The sequence below is a fragment of the Hyaena hyaena genome, unplaced genomic scaffold, assembly GCF_003009895.1.
Source record: "Hyaena hyaena isolate Hyena2069 unplaced genomic scaffold, ASM300989v1 scaffold_130, whole genome shotgun sequence".
Lineage (NCBI taxonomy): Eukaryota > Metazoa > Chordata > Mammalia > Carnivora > Hyaenidae > Hyaena > Hyaena hyaena.
The window spans coordinates 573,880-589,432 of record NW_024080762.1 but is presented as its reverse complement, the minus strand read 5'-3'; the positions used below and the strand labels follow the sequence as shown (position 1 = coordinate 589,432).

General features: G+C 38.4%; 1 protein-coding gene across 3 annotated transcripts in view; it reads left to right on the top strand.

Moving 5' to 3' along the window:
• Positions 1–15,553, top strand: part of NEO1 (neogenin 1) — a 242,688-nt gene that overhangs the window by 179,959 nt on the left and 47,176 nt on the right. For all 3 annotated transcript variants that reach the window (XM_039237865.1, XM_039237864.1, XM_039237863.1), the window contains exons 9-13: positions 3,444–3,598; positions 6,531–6,679; positions 7,061–7,199; positions 12,092–12,141; positions 13,330–13,477. In XM_039237865.1, the coding sequence (XP_039093796.1) occupies positions 3,444–3,598; positions 6,531–6,679; positions 7,061–7,199; positions 12,092–12,141; positions 13,330–13,477 (641 nt within the window). The remainder of the gene's footprint in view (positions 1–3,443; positions 3,599–6,530; positions 6,680–7,060; positions 7,200–12,091; positions 12,142–13,329; positions 13,478–15,553) is intronic.

Genomic DNA, 15,553 nt, shown 5'->3' with positions numbered 1-15,553 from the left:
CACTAGTGCTAAGGTTGAGAAATGCTGACATGGAAAGATCTGGTAAGTTACGGGTCAGTACGTGCCACAGTTAGGTGTCAGGGAAGGACATGCTTCGAGGAGAGAGAAAAACTGGGACTTTCAGATCTTTTTAACTATATATACTTTTGTTTTTAATGAGAATCTGTCACTTCAATTTAAAATTAAATTGTCAGGCAGGAAGACAAGGCAAGTATATATATAAAGGAAGAAGAAATGCAAGGAGGATCCAATTTAATTTGTCTGTCTGGTGTTTGAAGGATGGGAAAGTAAGAAAGCTGGCTTAACTGGCCCAGAGTTTTGGTAGGAATTAGTAAGAGATTATAATAAAGTGGAAGATTGGAGCCAAACATCATAATGCCAGTAAGAATTTGGACATAATCAGTTAAGAAGGGACCATTTTAGACTCCTGAGCAAGTGTGCACTGTGATTTTATTAAATAGCTTTTCTTAGTAGTTTATGAGCACCACATAGAAGAGGAGAAGAAGAAGAGTCAGCGAGACAAATCAGGTAATCTAGTCATGTGGTAGGTATGGCCTGGACGAAAGGGAGAGCAGTGATTTGGAGTGGACAGAATAAATCTAGGGAATATTTCAAAGGAAGATTCTTGAAGACCATAATTTTTTGTCATTTCATTTGTGAACGAAGCTTATGATTTCTGAATACAAGCAATGAGGGAGTAGAAAGAAGACTAAGAAGACTAGATCCTGCTTATTTGTTTTATAAACAGAATTTATTTAGCCTTTATAAGCTTAAGTTTTGTCATCTAAAAAATAAGGTTAGTAACTTTTCTTCACAGACTTATAATAAGAATTCAGTGTGAGGATGTATGCCACTACCTGTATTTACAAATCCTACTGCTTCCTGCATTTGAAAAATCAACCACCAGGTGGCATTATGTGTCTTGGTCATGTAATGGTCATGGTGTATTGGGTGCCAGTTTCTTGAGATTTGAAAGGATCCTTTGCATTTTCAACTATGAAACATTTGCCACCCCCTCTTTTTTTCCCCAATGCCTTTAGTGTAAATAGGAGTGCTTTTCTGATACTTAACCATTCAATGGAAAAAACAGAGTAAGTTATTCCAAAATTAATAACATTTCAGAGATGGACGAAGCGTTAAGTGTAAGTTGAGACCAGGAGCTGGCAAAGTATGGACCCTGGCCCGAATCAGACTGTTATTCTTATGACCCAGGAGCTAAGAATATTTTTATGTTTTTAAATGGCTACATTTTTTAATAGGATATATAAGTAACTACATAAAATTTTCCATTTTGTCTGTAAATATTTACTTCTGGCTCAGAGGATATTAGTGATTTGTCTACAGTCCCCCAGGAAGCTAGTAGCTTGCCAAAGGTAGAATTGGAGCTCTTAACACCTAGCCCAGCACTGTCTTAATATAAAAGTACTTTTGTCTTTCTCCTTTGATTTTTAGCTAATACATTCTAACCTAAGTTCCATTGTAACCTCACACATTTATGAGAATTGTGCCTTGTAACTCACCCTGGATCTTGTCCTAAAGTCAAAAGTTTTTTTTCTAGAGAGACACATGGTTCTGGGACCTCAAACCAATCTAGTGTTATAAGCTCTTGCAGGTACTGGGCAATTATTTCACCTGAAGAAATCATACCTATTACTGATGTTTTTTCAATTGTAGTGCTTCTATAGAAATTTATTCTAGATTTTTAGTTCTCTTCACTAGTTTATTGTTTTTTTCCCTTTCACATACAAACAAAAATGTATGCACAATATTATTCCTGTACAAGGTTTACATACAGAGGGCAAATTTCCATTCATGCATTCTGCACACGTTTGTGAGTGCTGCTTCATGTATGAGCATTCTGCTAAGTTCTTATGTAATCTGTTAACATGAATGAGACACTTACTTCAACTTAAAGTAAAATGGTACCTCCCCAACTGTCTTTCTCAAGATAGTTTCAACTTTTTGTACAGGTAAACTTTCTGTTTGAACTGCTGTGTACAGAGTGAGCAGAACATACAGTCTGTGCTCTCACATGGAGCTTTTAGTTTGGTGAAGTGTAATACCAGACAGCCATCATTTGTGATCAGACCAAAGGTCAGAAACTTCAAAGTGTGAGAAATCAACTGATATCCTCCATTTAAATGTTGTGATTTGGAGGTTTAGCAGAAGAGAAAAGTACCTGTAGCCGTCTCAGGTATCTTAGAGCAGTAACTGTTCCCATAATGCTCTTCTCCAGCCGACCTACCGCTCATATAGAGACAGAACCTCTATAAGTATGATGTGGGTACTGTGGTTTGTTTTAAATTAAAATAAGATAGTTTAAAAAACTATAGAAAGCTATTGAAAAAGCTATTGAATCTCTGAAATGTAAATATTCACATACAATCAGGCCAGCTGGCATATGGTCCTGTAGAACTAAATTAATTTTAATCACTGATTTCAAGGAAAATTACCAATATTTTAAAGTAAGAATTTTAATTCAATAGATTATGTAGTTTCAAGTAATTTCTTCCACAGAGTAGTTTGGGACCTTTTTTATTACTGTCAGGATAGATACAGAACTCTCCTTACATGATCAGCAATCCATAAAGGCCAACTATTTGTCTAAAACAGTGAAGGCCTACTTCCACAATATTTGTTGAAGACGCTTGTGTAATGTAAACTGGCTTTTATTATAGTACATACAGTAAGCTAAGCATAATTATGGACCCAAGTGTGGACACACAGACCCCCAGGATAGGGAAAACAGATAACTGCTTTTTATGTTTTCAGTTCATAGCACTAGACTGCTGGATTCATTTTTCCTGTTTGTCATAAAATTTGTCAAACGTTTCAAATCAGTTTGGAAATCATTCCAAAAGAGTATTTGTTTTAACAAGTAAATTATACAAATCAGTATCGGGATTAACTTATTTTAAAAATTGGATAACTTAGGATTCATTTAAATGTTTAATGTTCCCAACTTTAAAAGTGGTAATCTCTAGTTTTGTTTTTATTGAGTCTTTTATCCAAAATATACACAGAACTCCTTGATATTTTCTTTGAAAATTGGGTCATACCTATAATCAGCTTCTGTATGTCTCCCTGGAAATCACTCCTTAAAAACTCAGTGATTCCTAAAACCTACAAAATGAATGACCAGCTGTCTCATTTGAAATGCCTTCTCTAAAAGGAAGTTGTGGTTATGACCAGCAAAGTCAATCATGTTTAAGCAAAATGTCAGCAAGTTATCAGACACGTGTGACATTGCTCTTTGCCAGTGTCTGTATTCTACTGTGCCCTGTTCCACCCCCAAAGGTTTGCTTTTTTGAGAGTTAATTTGACTTAAATTAAGATTTGGATGTGGTATTATATCTATAGGACTTGCAATGAAAATGAAACTGCACATTCTAGAAATATTCCTAATCGATGCTGTTTCTTTCCAAACCCCTCTTTGTCTAAAGGGAACGTGTTGAGAATACTAGTCACCCAGGAGAAATGCAGGTAACCATTCAAAACCTAATGCCAGCGACTGTGTACATCTTTAGAGTTATGGCTCAAAACAAGCATGGCTCCGGTGAGAGTTCAGCTCCACTCCGAGTAGAAACACAGCCTGAGGGTAAGTCTTCCACCTGTCTGTTGGCCATACCTGTAGGTAAACCTATAGCAAGGTCTATCTTCTGTAGCCTTGCATACTATAGCAGTGCAGAAAGTACCAGTTCCTTGCCATCAAGGACCTTATGAATTAGAGGAGATAAAATTAATTCCCGTCAAACAGTAGCAAATGGTGTAAGGGAATATGATGCTGCTGATAAACACTCAAATTTTATTGATCCTGTAAGACCTATCTCATCTTCCCTCTGATCCTTTCTATCTGATATTGTACCTCTGTTACTCTAAGGAAAGTAGGCAGCACAATCTTTTGGTCAAGGAGTTTCATTAGAAAAAAGAGACTAAAGGGGCGCCTGGGTGGCTCAGTCGGTTGGGCATTCAGCTTCAGCTCAGGTCACGATCTCATGGCTCGTGGGTTTGAGCCCTGCGTCGGGCTCTGTGCTGACAGCTAGCTCAGAGCCTGGAGCCTGCTTCAGATTCTGTATCTCCCTCTCTCTCCGACCCTCCCCTGCTCATGCTGTATCTGTCTGTCTCTCAGTAATAAATAAAAAAACATTAAAAAGAAAAAAGAGACTAAATAAGAATGTAGGTGGAAGGGGAACTTGATTCTCTTGAGGGTACTTTAGGGACGGAAAGTGACTATAACATGTTTCGGCAAAAGACAAGTTAGCAGAAAGAGACTTGTACTTCATTTGGAGGTTTTCACCTGTGGTGGGGGGAGGTGTAAGTGTTGGAGTCAGCCCTCAAAAATATTTCACATATTTAGCTGAATAAACCTTCTTAAAATTGTTTCCATTTATTATGCCACTGTGCAGGTTAAATGAAAGAATTTCTTAGCGTCTATTAAGGATCATATTTGCTTTTTGTTTATCCAGTGAATATATTAAAAGTGATTTTAAGGGAATCGGGGGACCGTTTTGTTTTCCTTTTCCTTTGATAAGTTAGAGGAAAGTTTTCCATGGCAGCAGAAGTGTGACAAATCCCGCCTGTCAGGCTGCACCAAATGATGCTCTTAACATTTAAGTGAATAACATGATTCATGACTAAATAAAGAAACAACTGTCAGAATAACCACATTCAGGTTTCTCTACTTTAGCAGCAAAACTGTCAAGCTGTGGTGCTGTTATTTAAGAAAGCCGATTTGTTTTACATTTTGCTAGTTGTTTTTTTTTTTTTCCGTCTCCTAAAATCTAATGGATTCTGTTACAGAAACACTAGCACCAGAGAAATTGTTTTCAAATATAGAATGTCTACCAAAGTATAGGTGTTGGCAGCCTCCAGAATTTGTGTTTAAATTGGAACTGGAACTTATCAGTCAGATTAATAAAATATAGTAAACAGGTATGAGAGCTATTGTTGCAGGTAGAGCTGGACAGTCACAGGACCAACCGTCCCACAGAGGGTGTTGTAATAACCTCCTCACTGGTCTCCTTGAGTCCAGGTGTTAGAATCAGAAAGCATGCAGCCCCTGGCTCCACTTCTCACTGACTTTCCCAGCATTTAAGAACGATTCTTAATGTCAACTTCATTTGTAAATAGGGATGACAGTAGTATCCCTCTCGTGTGGGTTAGTACAAAGATTAAATAAGACATAACTGAAATACATGTAAAGCATAAAGCACTTTAAGCCAGACTGATTATAAGCATTCAGTAAATGGTAGCCATTTTTTTTTGTTTTTTTGTTTTTTTTTTCTTTTTATTATTTATTTATTTCTAGGAGAGAGAGAGACAGAGACAGACAGCGTGAGCAGGGGAGGGTCAGAGAGAGAGGGAGACACAGACTGAAACAGGCTCCAGGCTCCGAGCTGGCAGTCAGCACAGAGCCCGACGCGGGGCACGAACCCACGAACCGCGAGATCATGACCTAAGCGAAAGTCGGACGCTTAACCGACTAAGCCACCCAGACGCCCCAATGGTAGCCATTTTTAAAATCATTATTCTTTTATCTAGTCTTATTCCCGTGCTGTTTTTCTTTCATGCATGTGTTCACATGTCCTTTCTAAATAGAGATCTGATCATGTCATGTCATGTTCCTGCTCATAATTTTTCAGTAATTACCTAACACCTACAAGAGATAATTCAGACCCCACAGCGGCACATTAGAGGCTCTTTGGCTCATGTCCTCCTTTTCAGCATTCTCCCTCCCACATTTATACAGTATTCAGCCTGAACCACATTACACTGTCTTCTCACGTATCATCCCCATTGACTGGAATAATTTTCCCCTTGGTGTCTGAGAAAGCTGTTCCTTCTTGCTTCCCAGAAGTCTTCCCCAGTTCTTCCCTTGCCTACCTACCCCCTCCCAAAGCAAGGTTGTTTTTGTTACAATCATTATGAGATCTGTTAGCACTTGTGACATCAGTTGCAAAATTTATATGTCTGACTTCCCTCTAGACTGGGAATTCTTTGTGGGCAGGGACCCTGTCCATCATCATTTCCCCAGTACCTGGCAAAAAAAGGCTCTCTCTCTTTTTTTTTAAATTAAGTTTTTTACTTTAATCCCAGTATAACTAACATACACTGTAACATTAGTTTCAGGTATACAATACAGTGATTCAGCACTTCAGTATATTACTCAGTGCTCATCATGATAAGTGTGCCCTTCATCTCTTGAAGGCTCTCTTTTTGTGATGGCTGCTTTTATGTGCTGCAGTCCTGCTGAAAAATTGAGATTTTATACACCAGAAGAAAAATTCTGCGATATTTATTTTTTTCACTGAATACATTTGAGATACTTCACAGATCATTTTTGGTTAAAATTTGAGTCATAAATATTGGAATACATTTATTTATTATCCTAAAGCCACTTGCATTAAATTGTTTTCTGTTTTTATTGTTTTTAAAAACATGGCCAGTGTATGACATTACTGCTGAGAATGATTATTGAGGATTGTAGTAAATTTCATTCACATCTCGCTGTCTCAAAATTTTCCTTCTAGTTCAGCTCCCTGGCCCAGCACCTAACATCAGAGCACATGCAGCTTCACCTACATCCATCACTGTCACCTGGGAAACACCGCTGTCTGGCAATGGGGAAATTCAGAATTACAAATTGTACTACATGGAAAAAGGGACTGATAAAGAACAGGTATAAGATTAAGCCATTCTTCAATCCACTGATTGGAATAGTAGAGTTGAAATATATTTCCGAAACTCAATTCTTGCTTGTCTAGAAATCTCAGAATAAAAAAGATGTATATAGGAAATGAAAAATCAGCAGACTCTTAGTTCTTTGTACCAAGTTTTATTCTGTACTTTTTATCAGCAAGGGTCACTAAATATCAAGCAGTATTTCTCAGTAAATTGCCAGTGTTTATGATTAATCCACTTTGAAATAGCATTCTGTAAAGAGAAAAATCTGCATTGTATCAAATATAGAATTTGTATTTGATTAATTATTAAGTTAATTCTTCACAGCGTGTCTTTTGGCTTGAGTTGTGTACATGTAAATTGTTTCATTTTATTCAAGGATGTTGACGTTTCAAGTCATTCCCATACTGTTAATGGGTTGAAAAAATACACAGAGTATAGCTTCCGAGTGGTGGCTTACAACAAACATGGTCCTGGAGTCTCCACGCAAGATGTTGCTGTTCGAACGTTGGCAGATGGTGAGTCTTCTTCCTCTAGAACACATGCCATGCTCGGGGGCCCTGGTGGCCTCGGAGCAAGGTCATGGGCTTTGATGTCAAGAAGATTCAGTTCAAATCCAGTTCTAGCCCTTTTCGGAACTTCAGTCACTTAATATTTCTAAGCATGCTTCCTTACATGTAAAATGTAGATAATACCAACTTCATTAGGTTGCTGTAAACATTTACTGAGAGAGTATAGAACATGTAGTGCCTGGTACTAAATAGTTATGTTTTTATTTTTAGTAGGGGCCTTTGTGTAGGTAAATGGCGTTGCTTGTTCATAACATAGACCATTCCAGGTCTGGAAAGCTGGCTTTCCTTGACTTAGCAATCATATTTGTATTCTGAACAACTCTTTTTAATTCCTGAGTATTTTGTGATAGTTTCATTTCTGTCTGCATTTCGAAGGTAAATTATACTCATATAACCATGACCTGAAGCAATATTTTTGAAACTACAGCTTGCCCAAGGGATTGAGTAGGTTAAGACCAGCATTTTTTTTAAAAATATTTTTATAAGAGAACAAGATAACCATGTTTTTTTGCAATTAATAAGTATATGTATTGTTTTCTGAAAGTCAGCAATATTTTTAAGAAATTCAGGCCAGGTTGTTTGTTTGTTTGTTTATAGAATTTTCCTTAGTTTGGATATGTCTAACAGGAAAATTTTACAAAGAAAAAAACCCCAACTGGCCTGAATTCTTAAAAAATAGGAGTCTCATGAAAGAAAAGGTGAGGGAGGCAATAAAAAAAAAGTAAAGAGACTATACAGAAAAAACAAGGGGGAGTGTCATGTGGTGCCTGGGTGGCCCAGTCAGTTAAGTGTCTAACTTCAGCTCAAATCATGATCTCGCAGTCCATGGATTCGAGCCCCACGTCAGGCTCTGTGCTGACAGCTTAGAGCCTGGAGCCTGCTGTGTCTCTCCCTCTCTCTCTGCCCCTCCCCTGCTCACACTCTGTCTCTCTCAAAAATAAACATTAAAAAAAATAGTTATAAAGAACAGTATTGGCACAATTACTTAATGTTAGATATTAGGCAATTTTAAATATTAGATATGTTACATATTTTTTTAATTTATTTTTTAATATTTTTAAAAATTTTAATTTCAGTATAGTTAACATACAGTGTTATATTAGTTTCAGGTGTACAATATATGATTCAGTAATTCCATATACATTGCTCAGCATTAATCATGATAAGTATACCCTAATCTCCTTCACCTATTTCACCCATTCCCATACCCAACTTTCCTCTGGTAACCAGGAGTTTGTTCTCTGTAATTAAAAGTCTGGGTTTTTTGTTGTTATTATTTTGGCAGGGGGGTTGGTTTTTCTTTTTGTCTTTGTCCATTTGTTTGGTTTCTCAAGTTCCACATATGAATGAAATACTATGGTATTTGTCTTTCTCTGACTGACTGACTTCACTTAGCATTATACACTCTAGCTCCATCCATGTTGTTACAGATGGCAAGACTTCAGCCTTTTTCATGGCTAAGCAATACTCCATTGAATGGGTGGGTATATATACTGCATCTTTATTCATTCACCTGTATATGAACTTGGAATGCTTCCATTGTTTTGCTGTTGCCAATAATGCTGCAGTAAACATAGGGGTTCATATATCTTTTTGAATTAGTGTTTTTGTATTCTGTGGGTAAATATCCGGTAGTGAAATTACTGGATTACATGGTAATTCTATTTTTAACTTCTTGAGGACCTGGATACTGTTTTCCAGAGTGGCTACACCAGTTTGCATTTCCACCGGCAGTGCAAGAGAGTTCCTTTTCTCCACATCCTTACCTACACTTGTTGTTTCTTGTGGTTTTGATTTCAGCCATAATGACAGGTGTGAGGTGATATCTCATTGTGGTTTTGATTTGCATTTCCCTGATGATGAGAGATGTTGACAAGCATCTTATCATATGTCTGTTGGCCATCTGTGTGTCTTTTTTGGAGAAATGTCTGTTCATTTCTTTTGCCCGTTTTTTGATTGGGTTAATTGGGTTTAGGTGTTGAATTTTATAAATTCTTTATATATTTTAAATACTTTAAAATATACTTAAGCCTTTATCGGATATGTCATTTGCAAATATCTTTTCCCATTCAGTAAATTGTCTTTTAGTTTTGTTGATTATTTCCTTTGCTGGGCAGAAGTTTTCATTTTGAAGTAGTCCCAATAGTTTATTTTGCTTTTGTTTCCTTTGCCTCAGGAGACAACATTTTTCTAGAAAAATGTTGCTGTGGCTGATGTCAGAGATTACTGCCTATGCTCTCTCCTAGGATTTTTATGGTTTCAGATCTCACATTTAAATCTTTAATCCATTTTGAGTTTATTTTTGTTTATGGTGAAAGAAAATGGTCTACTTGCATTCTTTTGCATGTAGCTGTCCAGTTTTCCCAGCAACATTTGTTGAAAAGACTCTCTTTTTCCCGTTGTATATTTTTACCTCTTTTGTTGAAGATTAGTTGACCATATAATTGTTGGTTTAGTTTTGGGCTCTCTGTTGATCTATGTGTCTATTTCTGTGCCAGTATGATACTTTTTTGATTACTACAGGTTTGTAGGATAATTTGAAATCTGGGATGGTATACCTTGTTTCTTTTTCAAGATTGCCTTGGCTATTCGTAGTCTTTTGTGTTCCACACCAATTTTAGGATTATTTATTCTAGTTTTGTGAAAAATACTATCTGTATTTTGATAGGGATTGCATTAAATTTGTAGGTTGCTTTGGATACAATAGACATTTTAACAGTATTTATTGTTCCAATCAATGAACATGGAATATCTTTCCATTTATTTGTGTTGTCTTCAATTTCTGTCATCTATGTTTTACAGTTTTCAGAGTACAGGTCTTTCACCTCCTCGGTTAAGTTTATTCCTAGGTATTTTACTGTTTATGGTGCAATTGTATTTGGGATTATTTTCTTAATTTCTCTTCCTGCTACTTAATTACTAGTGTATAGAAATGCAACTGATTTCTAGATAATACTTTTGGGTTAAGATTAAATTTTCTGAATGTGATTGTTTTATTGTAGTTTTGTTGGAGAATACCCTTGTTCTTAGGAGATATGTACTATAATGTTTAGGAGTGAAGTATGATGATGACTGCAGCTGTTCCTCAGATGATTCAGAAACAGTATGTAGATGTATAAATATGCATGTGTAAGTGTAATGAGAGAAATAAAGCAGATGTGCCAGAACATTAAAAATTTGTGAATCCAAGAAAAGAATATGTACAGATCATTATCTTATTCTTGCCACTCTTTTCTGTGTGCTTCACATTTTTCAGGACAAAAAGTTGGGAAAAATAAATACAAATTCTAGTTTGGTTAGCCAGCTACAGAAGCCATTTGGTCAGGACTTCTGAGAAAAGTTGAGAGAAAAAAGTTGAGAGAAAAAATGTTTAATGTATTTACACATGAACCAGTTTCAGTTGCATGAAGTGGGTTGGCAAGCTGACTGCAGTGCCTGTCATGGGAATTGAATGTGCCTGAGCCTGGCGGTTAAGGGCAGCGCTAGGAATTACGACAAATCTTTTCCTACATTAGCGAAACAAATAATTCGGTCAGGTTCACTGCCCTGAACCTCATCTATAGTTGTCTCATCTGTACCATGGGAATAATTATAGAAACCCCTTTGTGGAATTGTTGTAAGGGTTAACTACCTGCCATATAGGAACATGCAGCAAATTTTAGTCATGATGGTGAAGATGAAGACACCAGCAGCAGCTACGTCGGCTGTCTCGGCAACTAAGTCAGAGAAAGGTTCTTAACGAGGAGATGATTGGAACCATTTATAGGCTTTTTTCAAAACACACTGGAGTCTTACTCCAGGCCTTCTAACTCTAAATCTCTGGTGTGAGGCCTGATGTACTTTGTTTAGCACAGGATGCAACATGGAGCAAGAAATAGGCTCTGTCCTCCAGAAGTATATAGCGCGAGGGGCACTAAGTCATATATCTGGTCACCAGATGTCAGAGAAAGGGAGACAGAAGTTTCCATGGATGGATTGGGAGAAAAGAGCTAAACTCAGCATTTTGTGAGTGAAGAGGAAATTAATCAGGTTTACTAAAAATTTCTTTTGCTTCTGTAGTTACTACAAAGAGGGATGCTAGAAGGTGTGTGGATCATAAAATTTGAGATAGCCCTGTCTTGTGTTCTCATACATGAGAAATTAAAGTTATGCAGCTGTTTGTTTAACCAGCACTCCCAAACTTGTCACATCAAAATGAGTGTTCCCTGCAATAGAAGTTGTCTTGGGAAAACAGATGGCCCCTTTATTGAAGCTGTCATTGTATATGTCTCTTTACTATACTTGGGAATTGGCTTCAAAACCAGTTTAGGAATGCCACAAGAATGCAGAGCTCACTGATTTATGTGCATCATATTTGGGGCTCATGATGACATTACCCAGTACATTTACTTGCCATTTTCGTTAGCCTTATTTCCAGAAAATTTGTAGCTCTTCCCCTAGATAAAGATATGCCATCACCAAGAATATTCAAAATGATATGTTGAATGTTCAGAATGTATATGGGGTCTAGAAAAGTTTAGTCAATGTCATTTCATTTCTGTATATGGGGTCTAGAAAAGTTTAGAGTCAACGTCATTTCCTTGAAATGACTTCCCAAAGGTGCAACCTAACTTGGATATGGGTGCCTCTATACGAATGTGTCTCATTTTTTTAAGTTAGTCAAATATGGCCCCACCTTATCCACACATTGGTAGCAACATGAGGGCATTAGCAGCTAGGTTTAGACCTATAGGTTGTATAATCAGTGTTTGAGTTGCACATTTGTATAAAGTCTGGCCAAGAATATCACATGATGGGTGAAAAAAAATTTTTTCTTTTTCTTTTTTTTGCTTGTCCAGTTCCCAGTGCTGCTCCTCAGAATCTGTCCTTAGAAGTAAGAAATTCAAAGGTAAACTTTATGTTGCTATTCATTTTTACTATTCATTCAGTGTACTATTAAGTCTCGAGAGGGCTTACAGAGAGGAGGGTCTATGTCAAAAGACTCATAATCAAGCAGAGAAATAAGGTGTCATAGATATTCCACCTGCCAGTAAAGCTGGACGTAGAAACTAACTCCAGTATTTTCTGTTTAACTTTATTGCTTTTCTCTCATGCCAGAATTACTCTAGTCTTTCTGCAGATGTATTGCACTTATGCAAAGCATGACATTATAGATCTTAGCAGTTCAGAACATTGGTGATAAGGTAGGAAGAAGTAAGTTTATGATACTATAGCCCCTCAGTACCATAAGTTGAGCCCAATGTGAAGCCAAAGACAGACATCCATCAGAACGTTGCAGGTGCTCAGACTCCCTCTTAGTCAAGTCCACTGTACACTGAAGGCCACGTGTGCCTCTCAAAGGCCGAGAGCCCCTTCTGGGCTACACTGACACCTGAGACACTCACTCCTTTCAAAAAGTACCATGGGACCCCTTTTCCTTTCATCAAAAACCAGCTGTTAACAATTCCCTTCTTAAAGAGTTTTTGGCAGAAATTGTGCGATTTCAGCTGTTTCACGGTGGAGATAGTAGAGCACCTTACACTTAACCATAGTTTGCTTCCTAATCCATGTGCCTCTGGCCTTATACTTTCCTTCTGAAAACTTTTCTGAGATTTTTGCCTAATGTCTAAATGCCCAGGAGAATAAGGGCCCAGAACATACCGCCCGCAACTATAATTTGATCATTAAAGATCTGAAAATTAAGTAATTTTGAGCGATCCTTCAGTAAAACTCTGAGCACCCTGCTGCCTTTAAAATGTCAGTGAATTCCATGGGGTGCCTGGGTGGCTTAGTCGGTTAAGCGTCCAACTTTCGCTTAGGTCATGATCTCGCGGTTGTGGGTTCGAGCCCCGCGTCGGGCTCTGTGCTGACTGCCAGCTCGGAGCCTGGAGCCTATTTCAGAGTCTGTATCTCCCTCTCTCACTGACCCTCCCCTGTTCACGCTGTCTCTCTCTCTCTCTCTCCTACAAATAAATAAAACATTAAAAATAAATAAATAAATAAAATAAAATGTCAGTGAATTCCGGATAATAATATATAAAACAGGACCAAGATTTTGATAGATTTGGTCATTTCCCAATAATCTTTTCTTTCCCAGAGCATTGTGATTCACTGGCAGCCACCTCCTCCAGCCACACAGAATGGTCAGATCACTGGCTACAAAATTCGCTACCGAAAGGCCTCCCGAAAGAGCGATGTCACTGAGACCTTGGTATCTGGAACACAGCTCTCTCAGCTGATTGAAGGTAAGCTGCCCTGCACACGGGCAGAAGTTAGGAGACAGCGTCTTCCTCAGGCGTTGAATTATGGTAGTCTAATGACCACTCCAAGCTGGTGACTTAAACTGAAAATAGTGCAGAAGAATTTGTGGTGGTTCAGTCTACTTCTGACCTGATAATCAGGTTAATGGAAAACAGTCTTACTGGTTCTGCCATCTTAGTGTTGAAATTGTGTTTGAGTTTTATTTCTTTACTCTGGTTTTCTGTATTCTCCACATTTTCTTTTTTGAATATATAGATATATACAGATCTTCCTAAACTTACAGTGGGGTTATGTCCCAGTAAACCCATCAAAATTTGAAAATGTCCTAACTCAAAAAATGCGTTTAATACGCCTAACCTAGCAAACCTCATAGCTTAGCCTAGTCTTCCCTGAGCATGCCCAGAACACTTACGTCAGCCTACGGTTGGGCCAAACCATCTGACGTGAAACCCATATTGTAACAAAATGTTGGATATCTCATGTGCTCTATTGAATACTGTACTGAGAGTGAAGAACAACTTTGTAAGTATATCAGTTATTTACCCTCCTGATCACAAGGCTGACTGGGAGCTGCCACTGCCCCTGCCCAGCCTCACAGGAGACAACTGTGCCTCATATCACCAGCCCGGGGAAAAGATCACAATTCAGAATTCAAAGCACAGTTTCTACTGCATGCGTATCACTTTTGTATCATTGCAAAGTCAAAAAATAGTAAGCCAGACCATCCTAAGTCTGTATTGGTCTTTTATAATCTCAAAAGAAGGGAAAACAAAGCTATCTAGGCCAAGTATCTGCTCGTCCAGCTGTTGGCAGAGGTCTAATCACACTGACATCACTCGTGGATATGTGGCCTGAAGCAACAGTTGTGAATAGCTATAGCAGTGCAGTACTCATTCTGCTGCTACTTGCTACATGATAGTTTTAGAAAATGCTGTCAGGGATAGCTCCTTTTGTGCAGTTTTCCCTTTTTGTGCAGCAGAGCAAGTGGCATAATTGGTAAAAATGGACTCTCTTGCATCTCTAATATGGACTCCCTCTACAGATGACAGAATGTCTCCCTCTTTCCTCAGGTAGGGGAGTAGAGTGGGCTCAGCCAGGGCCAATTGGCTTTGCAAGAGAAGCATGAAGAGATGCATGAGGTGCTTTTTGCTCTTTGGATATTGGGACTGTGCTTACAAAGAATAGGGATTGATGCCCCTAAGAAGCCATTTTGGCCTTCCCAGCAGAGCTAGTAGAAGAGAACTGCAAGAATTGGAGATATTGTCACTGTTATCTAAGCCCTGAGAATTAGTTTCATCACCCTTGGGGAGCTCTCAATTTCCCTTCTCCTGGGGAGAGAAGCTTGACATCAACCACTTTCCTGTGCCCCAGAGGCCACATTCTTGGCAGAACCAGGATATGGGGTCGGAAAGTGTAATGCTAGGAGTTTCTAACAAGTAAGTGTGTCTCTGGCAGTGGAAACTTGTGTTCTGGTAATCCAGCAAGCTTTTCTCCTTACTCCTCCCCTCACAGGTGGGATTGACTTCTTTCAAAATAGGTAAATGTTTGTCTCCTAGGGGAGCTTTCAGTCTTTCAGTTTATTCACAGGAACCCCACAGCTGTAAGCTGCAGCGAGTAAACATGGTTGGAGTAGTGTTGCTGAGACATCTCACCAAAGGAGCATCTCAGGTGTTCTCAGTTTCTGGGGGTTCCTGGGGGGCTCAGTCAGCTGAGCATCTGACTTCAGCTCAGGTCGTGATCTCATGGTTTGTAAGTTAGAGCCCCGTGTCAGCTGGGGCTGACAGCTGTGAGCTGTCAGCTCAGCTTCCTTCGGATTCTGTGTCTTGCTCTCTCTCTGCTCCTCCCCCTTTCATGCTCACTCGCTCTCTCTCCCTCCCTCTCTATTTCAAAAATAAACATTTGAAAAAATTTTTTAAGTTTCTGATATTATACCAAATATAGATAACATTTCCCATCTGTAAGGCCTTAGTTTTGAATATTTAGTGGTATTTACTGTGTAGCAGGTACTGTTCCTATTACGAATATAAAAACAGAGTGTAGTCCTGGACCATGAGGAGACT